Here is an 8,384-nt window from a genome sequence, read left to right as displayed (position 1 = left end):
ACTGCGGCAAAACTTGGCGCCAAGATGTACCTTCCTTGAACAATTATTTAATGAGCGTGTGCGATGTGCTAAGCACTGCGAAGATACTGTGGCTGCTGGGATATAATCGCTAGTTCAGAATACGCACAATTCAGTTTATTTATTCATTTAAATCTCAGCCGCTGTACTAGTGTTTCCCATATTCCATTTCCTTTAATGAGCACCCAGCAGATGCTCATTGAAAGATTGTTAAAGAGGGGCGCCTGGGTGGCTCAGTCGGTTGAGCATCTGCCTCTGGCTGGGGTCATGATCCTGGGGTCTTGGCATGGAGCCCCATGTCTGGCTCTCTGCTCGGTGGGGAGCCTGCTTCTCCCTCTCCCCCTGCTGTTCCTCCTGCTTCTGCTTTCTCTCACCCTCTGTCAGATGAATTAATAAAATCTTTAAATTAAAAAAAAAAAAGATTGTTAAAGGAATTTGTTTTCTCTCTCTCCCAGCCCTGGGGATAATGAAAAAAGAGGTAGGATATATTACCTCGGAGGATATAACATGTAGTTCAATCTGGCACAGAGTAATCAGTGTTGGTTAATCAGTATTCAGGTCTATGGTGTTCACTTCTTAGAAATATCCCTCGAAAGCAATTCCAAGGCTAGAAGGAATGATGCTTACAAAGAAGTAGGAAGAGACTTAGAGACACAGATGGAGAATAAAACAGTTTCCAAACGTGAGGCCTTTCAACAAAGTGCTTTATTAGAGGACACAGGCTAAGGTGACTGCCATGAGGCATGTAGGACGATGCTCTCCAGAGAGGATACTCAATCCTTACAGTACTTCTTGGTGTCAAGATTCTTGTTCTCCTTGTTATATGGGGCCTTTGAAAAGCAGATGGCAGCACTGCGGTCACAGTTGCAGACGAAAGCCTCACAGGCTTTGTTTTTTTCTGGAAAAGAGCAAGACAAGAGGACTGACCCAAGGTAGATCCTGCTTTGTCCAATCTGGGTGCAGGAAGAATTAATTGGAATAATCTGGTGGCCATTCCATTGATACAAATTTAGCGTTGACAGATGCAGCAAATAAAAATACCAGAATATCAGAAAAACAATAAATGCAATGTTTGGAATGTAGAATAAAAAAATGTTCATTGTCTATCTGAAAGCCAAATTGAATTGGGCAATGTGTGTTTGATCTGGCAGTCCTAGGCGTGATGGGTGCCTTTTGGTAAGTCCTGTCTTAAAATGAGCTCTTAAAACTCATATAGCTATAGATCTCTGATAATGTAGGCAAGCAATTTTTAAGCAATATGGAAAACACTGAAACATATACTCAAGGCAGCGAAGTATTGTACATTTTACCTTAGTGCAGTTTAGCAAGGCAATTTCTCTACTTTATATCACATATTTTAAAAATTACAGAACATTCTTACAGTAGAATATTCTAGAGATATTTAAAATAATTAAATACATCTATATGTGGAAATGTTTCCAAGATATTTTATTAAAGGAAAATGAAGGGCAATATATCCAACTGATTACTTTGGGAGGTAGGATTATAGGCACCTTCTCCTTTCTGTGATACATTTCTGAAGAGATTGAAATTACATTACTTTGGCCTTGTTTACTTTTTTAACCAAAAGAAACACCAATGATAACTTTTAAAATGAATTTTAATTTTGTTATCCATAATTTAATTATGTACCTCTGCTTACATTCAATAATCTTTTTAAAAAATATTTTATTTATTTATTTGACAGAGAGAGAGAGAGCACAAGCAGGGGGAGAAGCAGGCTCCCAGCTGAGCAGGGAGCCCAATGTCGGGCTCAAACCCAGGACCCCAGGATCATGACCTGAGCCGAAGGCAGACGCTTAAAACCACTAAGCCACCCAGGCACCCCTCCATTCAATAATCTTATTAAAGTTTTGCTTCTCTCTGATCCTTTCAAAAATAACAAATGTGGGCTCCCTGGCTGGCTCAGTCTATGGAACATGTGACTCTTGATCTTGGGGTTGTGAGTTTGAGCCCCATGATGGGTGTAGAAATTACTCAAAAATAAAATCTTAAAAAAAACCCAGATATTTTTCTTGTCCAGTCCACTGAAACATAATTAGCACTTAATTAGATTATAAGGCATGTACAGTGAGATATTTGTCTGTTGAGTTATTGTTAATTCATATGAATAAATGTCCTTTGATACAGGCTTCTTAACCTGCATTTGGGGGGCAGCTGCATTAATGAATTACTTACAAACTGTGCGTGTGCGTGTGCATGTGTGTGTGTTTTCTCTGGGGAGAGGGCCTATAGCTTTCATCAGATTCGTGAAGAAATCTAGAAACCATGGAAAGGAACACTTGCTGATCATGTTGTCGTGCAAAAATATGAGTTCCCATTATATCTGGCTTTCTAAATTGGAGCACAACCAAAATACCTGTGACCAGGGGACTATGGAAGCAAATGAAGCCGTGTCTTGCCGTGGTTAAAGGAGTAACAAGGAAGGCCATGAGGCAACACGGAAGAATAAGCAGAGCACGGTGATAAGTGAGAAAAAGCAGAGAGCAAGACTTTATCTAAACTATGGCTTCAACAAATATTTTTTGAGCACCTAGGCTATGCCAGGCACTGCTCTAGCTTCTGGGCATATAGCAGTGAAGAAAACAGACAACAATCCTACTTTCTAGTGGAGAGATAGAAAATAAAGAAATAACATGAACGTATCAGCTGTTGAGAAATTCTGTGGAGAAAATACAGCAGACAAGATAGAGGATGCTGGAAAGATGGAGGATGCGTGTGCATGTTTTAAAAGAATGACTTAGAAGGGGAGACAGCACTGAGAAAGTGATATTTAAAGTCCTGCATGGAGACTTCGGGCGGGAAGTGTTTCAGGCAGAAGGAACACAGGACTTGAGGCTGGCACATAGCTATGATTACAACGGTATAAACCGTACTCCACGGACAAGCACATATGGCTACAGAGCTATGAAATCGTTTATGCCTCGGGACAGTGGGACTCCTGGTAATTTTTTTCTTGGCCTCCTGGATTTGAATTGTGGTTATTCCAACGTTGTATGTACAGTTTTGAAAAGAGGGACCCGTCTGTGGGTGCAGAGTAGAAAGTAGTGCAAATCCAGAATGCTGGTCTAGCATGATAATACCCTTCACCTCTCTGAAATGTCTGCTCTTCACAACTACCTCCCTGGAGGGACATACCTCATTATGAGCTCTGCATAACTTAGTGGTTAAGATCAGAACCTTTGAAATCAGAAACAACCGAGTTCAAATGCTGCCCCTACCACTTAGAAGCTGCATGGTTTGGGGCAGGTAGCTATTTTGAGTCTCAGCTTCCTCTCCTGTAAAATGGGGTTATTAAAACCTCTCTCAAAAATATGCTTAGCCTAGTCCCTGGTATGTAAAAAGAAACTCATAAATGGTAGTTCTAAGCTCTTTTTATGAAATAATGAAGCTGTATAGCATGGCAGCTAATAGCAGAGACTTTGGAGTCACATAGACCTGTGTTCAAAACTAAACACCACCATTTATGAGCTGTGTGCCCCATGGCCATTGGCTCAGCCTTCTGAGCCTCAGTTTTGTCATCTGTAAAATGGGTATAATAATAATACCGATTGCCTAGGTTGTTGCCAGGATTTAAGGAGACACAGCCTGGCACCAATGAAGTGATTGATAAATGGTGGGTATCATTACTATTATTTCCTCCCCTGTCTACTGAGGGCCAACAAGCCAACAAGAGACTGAACCTACCGCTGCAGGTGATCTCAGAGCCAGAGCACGAGTATGAGTAGGTATTGGTGTAGGGGTTATCCAGGAGGAATTTACAGCTGTCCAGTTTCTTGGCTTCTGAGTAGCAGTTGTCGTGGGTCTGGCAACACCTGGAGAGGGGGAAGGACAGAGCTGAAGCAGGGGCAGGGAAGCAGGTCAGCCTCGGGAACAGGTAGGGATGATTTAGCTGACATGCTCCGGAAGATATTGGTCCTGTGACTTGAAAAAACTTAAGTCCTTTGATCATATTTATTGAAGGCGATTTAAAAATGGTCGCAGGCATATAGTACAATCATATTCTGAAGATGCGGTGAGAGTCTTTACTGCTGGAAGAAGACAATTGAATCGTCGCTGCGGTGTCTTGTATTGCGATGTTCTCTTCTGCCACTGGAGGGCAGCAGCACCCGCTACTACTTCACATCTCCAACCTTTGGCTTTTCCTCCTGATAGAGCATTGGATTCAGGGTCCTCTTGGAGCATGTTTGTTTATACGACAAGAGGTGAAAATATGTTATCTTTAGCAAATATGCAAATCCCTTTCTGTGCCTCATCGTGGGATCCTTGGCTTGTGCCCTCCCCCCACCCCACGAGCACTCCGCTCTCCCTGCCGACGAATCACTCACTTGTCCAGTTCATCCACAGGGGTGCCGGATCCACCCAGGCCACAGTAGCAGCCGTAGTTGTTGTAGTCCTTCAGGGGATCACTCCCGGGGATAGTGCACTTGATCATGCTGCGGAACTGCCACACTGCCCGCGGGCTGATGCCCCCATCGGCAGCGGCCACTGCAAGACCACACAGCTGGGCTTTAAATAGGTCCTGATTAGCTTTGCCGCTGCCTCCCCGGACCCGCCAGCTGCCTCCTTGGAAGAGAACTGGATGCAGGAACCTGGTCATGTGAGTAGCGACTTTTTTTCTTTTCGTAAAACTTAAAAAAAATAATTTGTTATTGCGATAAAATTCACATAACATAAAATTCACCATTTAACCACCTAAAATGTACGTTTCAGTGTTTTTAGTATATTCAGAGTTGTGGATTCCCAAGCAGTTTCATCACCCCCCAAAAAAACACCCTGTGCGCATTACCACCAAACTGCTTTCTGTCTCTATGGCTTTGCCTATTCTGAACACTTCATGTAAATGGAATCATACAACATGTGGCCTTTTATGATTGGCTTCTTTCACTTAGCATAATGTCTTTGAGGTTCATCCACATTATACCATTTAACAGTACTTCATTCCTCTTTATAACTGAGTAGTCGTCCACTGTATGGATAGACGACATTTTATCCATCCATCACATGATGGACATCTGGGTTTATACTTTTTGTCTCTGATGAATAGTGCTGCTATTAACAGTTGCATCCTAGTTTTTGTGTGAATGTATGTTTTCAGTGGGGTCTCCATTATTTATCCAACAAATATTCATTGAGCACCTACTATGGGCCCAGTCACTGCCCTAGGAACAGGAGATATATCAACAAGCAAATAAAAGATCTATAACCTCATTGAGCTTACGTCCTAGTGGGGGAGAAAAACAATAAGCAATAAATGAAATCAATAAGGAAATTGGATATTGTGTTAGAGGGTGGAAAAATTGGAACATGGAAAGGGGAATCTAAAATGGTTTAGGTGGGGAATGGCGGGGCTGAGATGGGGCAGGAGTGTAAGGAATAGTCAGGAGGCCTAGGTGTCCTACCATCCTCAACAAGACAAGCTCTTTTCTCCCCCAAGGCCTGTGTACCTGTTGTTTCCTCTGCCTGACACACTTGTCATCTCACTTGTCAAAAAGCGGGAGGATCTTGATTTAAATGCCACCTCCTAAGGGCCCCTGGGTGGCAAAGTTGGTTAAGAGCCCGACACTTGGTTTCAGCTCAGGTCCCAGTCTCAGGGTCATGGGATCGAGCCCCGTAGCGGGCTCCACACTGGGCGTGGAGTCTGGGATTCTCTCTCCATTTCCCTCTGCCCCTCCCCCTGCTCGCTCGGTCTCTTTCAAATAAATAAATAAATCTTAAAAAAAAGATAAATGCCACCAGCTTTCTTGACCAGCACCGGGTCGCTCCTCTGCTATCACTTTTCTTTATGTTTGTTGCTTCCTTGTACCTCTAACAGTCTGTATCCATCTATTTATTTAATGCTTCCCTCTCACCAGGCCATAAACTCAAGACCTTAGGGCTTTTATTCCCCAGGGCCTGACACATAGTAGGCACTCAGTAAGTGTATGATGAGTTATATGAATGAAATAATCAACACAACAATTAAAGAAAGTACCTGGCACATAGTAGGTGTTCAATAAATATCTAATAAATAAGTTTTTAAGAAGTCCATTTACGGCACAAGGTTTGGGACAGCAGACTCAGGAAGCAGGACCCCTTCACCTCATTTTCAGAGCTATACCCTGTGAGATTTGGTGCCCTAAAGAAAAGAGGACACTATATGCTTTGGGTCCTCTTCAGTCCGCCACCCGTATCGTCTCTTTGCCCCATGCCTTGCCCTTTCTTCCCTTGGTCTGCTGTGCACCCTGGAGCTGCTCCACATGTTTAAACCCCAGGGCGGGGGCGCCTGGGCGGCTCAGTTGGTTAAGCGTCTGACTCTTGGTTTCAGCTCAGGTCATAATCTCAGGGTCCCGTGCTCAGGGTGGAGTCTGCTTAAGTTTCTCTCTCCTTCTGCCCCTCCCCCCTCAAATAAATAAATCTAAAAAAGTTAAACCCCAGGGCAAAGGAAGGGTGGCAGCTGGTCCCTCTCCCCTATGAGCAGCCTCCACACTGGCAGCAGACAGACAGGAGTGGCCTGGCCACCTTGGCCCATCTCCAGACCTCCCTCCTGCCTCCCTGTTTTCTCTGTCTCTGACCCAGCCAGCTCTGCTCTTTGCACAGGCCAAACCGGCACAAAGCTACTTCTCATGTGTGCACCTGTGTATGTGTGCATGTGTGTGTGCGTGTGTGTGCGTGTGTGTGTCTGTTCCGTAGACAGGGAGCATGGCTTGTTCACCAGTGAGTCCTCAGTCCCAACCCAGAGTCTGATACCTTGGAGCCTCTGATACATCAGTGTTGAATGAATGAAAGAATCATGGATGAATGTGGTGGGATCTGAACCCCAATGTATCTGATTCCATTCATTCATTCAATAAATGGAGCAAACAGCTCTATCCCTACTCTCATGGAGCCCATGCTTCCATGGGGGTGGAGAATAAAAAGCAAAGGAATTGAGGCACCTGGCTGGCTCAGTTTGTAGAGCACGCAGCCCTTGATCTCAGGGTCTTAAGTTCAAGCCCCACACTGGGGGCAGAGTTTACTTAAAATTAATTAATTAACTAATTAATTAATTTAATTAAAGCTTTTAAAAAAGGAAATGAATCAACAAGAAACAAGATACAAATTGCAGGCAAAGGTAGATGCTGGGAAGACCCCGTACCAAGGCCGTATGGTAGAGAGAAAGGAGAGGGGTCTTTCTTTGCTCAGGGGGGCAGGTAGGCCCTTCTGAAAGGGGTCATCTGAGTTCGGACCTAAAGGTTGAAAAGGTACCAGCTGGGGGGGGGATTTGAGGGAACCCCAGTATGGGAGCTATTAAGCCCGATAGAGAGCCCCGAGTAAAGTTTCCAGGTCTAGCCAGCCCTGTGAGCTGTGGCCCCCAAGCCCGAGGAGTGAGATCTTAGCCCTGAAGAGCTGGGACTGGGGAGACTTGCTTACCTGTGAGGAGAGCAGCCAGTACAAGAAATTTCATTTTGTTGTCAAGTTGCTGAACAAAAGAAAGGACTAAAGTCACTTATGGCTTCCCTCTTTATACCCACTCTATGTCCCCAAGATAAGGCTGTAGTGTTTGCTTTGCTCCGAACCTGCTTTGAGTTGGCCTTGAATCTCTGTTGCAGGAGTGACCTTTACCAACAGGCAAACCCTGTCAGCAAGGGATTGTTGGAAACAGTGTATGTATTATCATTAGCACCTTTTAATGGAAGGGATTATTTCTGGAGTTTGCACAGCTTGGAACCTTGACCCTCACCCCACCCCCTTGCACTCAACCTCATTCTATCATTGCCTCCCTGTCTTCTCATGGGCCTGGGTCTCAGCTGTGAGTCTCAGTGAACAGTCCCTACCAATCATGCATTTGGCAGATGAGTAAACACGTTCAGAGAGGTGAAGTAATTTTCCTGAGGTCACACAGCCAGCAAATGGCAGAGCAGGGGCCCAAACTTAGGCATGTCTGATTCTAAGGCACATATTTTATTTTTCCCCACCATGTTAAAAACACCCCTCCCCCATTCCCCGGTGTGGGTTTGTAAGGAAACCCTGGGCTTTGGAGTTCCAAAGGCTTGGATCTGACTTGTAGGGAAAAAAAAAAAAAGGATCTTATCAAATGTTTGTATAACGTTTTTTTTTAGGGGAGATTCACATAGCATAAAATTAATCATTTTATTTTTAAGATGAACAATTCAGGGACACCTGGCTGGCTCCGTTGAAAGAGCATATGCCTCTTAATCTCAGGATTGTGAATTCAAACTCCACATTGGATATAGAGATTACTAAAAAAACGAAACGAAACGAAATGAAAACTTACAAAAAAAAAAAGTAAAGTGAACAATTCAAGGGCATTTATTACATTCACTGCTGTGCAACCACCATCTCCAGTTCCAGAACGTTTTCAT

The 8,384-nt window shown here is 43.9% G+C and overlaps 1 protein-coding gene across 1 annotated transcript; it reads right to left on the bottom strand.

The window, feature by feature from the left end:
* Positions 1-727: 727 nt before the first annotated feature.
* On the bottom strand, positions 728-7,465 carry PLA2G1B (phospholipase A2 group IB). The gene is made up of 4 exons (XM_008707679.1): positions 7,432-7,465; positions 4,368-4,527; positions 3,727-3,854; positions 728-916 (listed from the first exon to the last, which is right to left on the bottom strand). The coding sequence occupies exons 1-4, from the start codon at positions 7,463-7,465 to the stop codon at positions 792-794; spliced, it is 447 nt and encodes a 148-aa protein (XP_008705901.1). The 3' UTR covers positions 728-791.
* Positions 7,466-8,384: the final 919 nt, after the last annotated feature.

This window comes from Ursus maritimus, unplaced genomic scaffold (genome assembly GCF_017311325.1).
Source record: "Ursus maritimus isolate PB19 unplaced genomic scaffold, ASM1731132v1 scaffold_33, whole genome shotgun sequence".
Lineage (NCBI taxonomy): Eukaryota > Metazoa > Chordata > Mammalia > Carnivora > Ursidae > Ursus > Ursus maritimus.
The sequence above is the reverse complement of the archived record's forward strand: the minus strand, read 5'-3'. Positions and strand labels throughout refer to the sequence as shown.

Coding starts and splice junctions, on each gene's coding strand:
- PLA2G1B (XM_008707679.1), bottom strand. CDS start 7,465: ATGAAATTTCTTGTACTGGCTGCTCTCCTCACAG. Junction 3,855..4,367: donor CCTGTGGATGAACTGGACAA/GTGAGTGATTCG, acceptor CCCCCTCTCCAG/GTGTTGCCAGACCCACGACA. Junction 917..3,726: donor CTCTGAGATCACCTGCAGCG/GTAGGTTCAGTC, acceptor GCTCTTTTCCAG/AAAAAAACAAAGCCTGTGAG.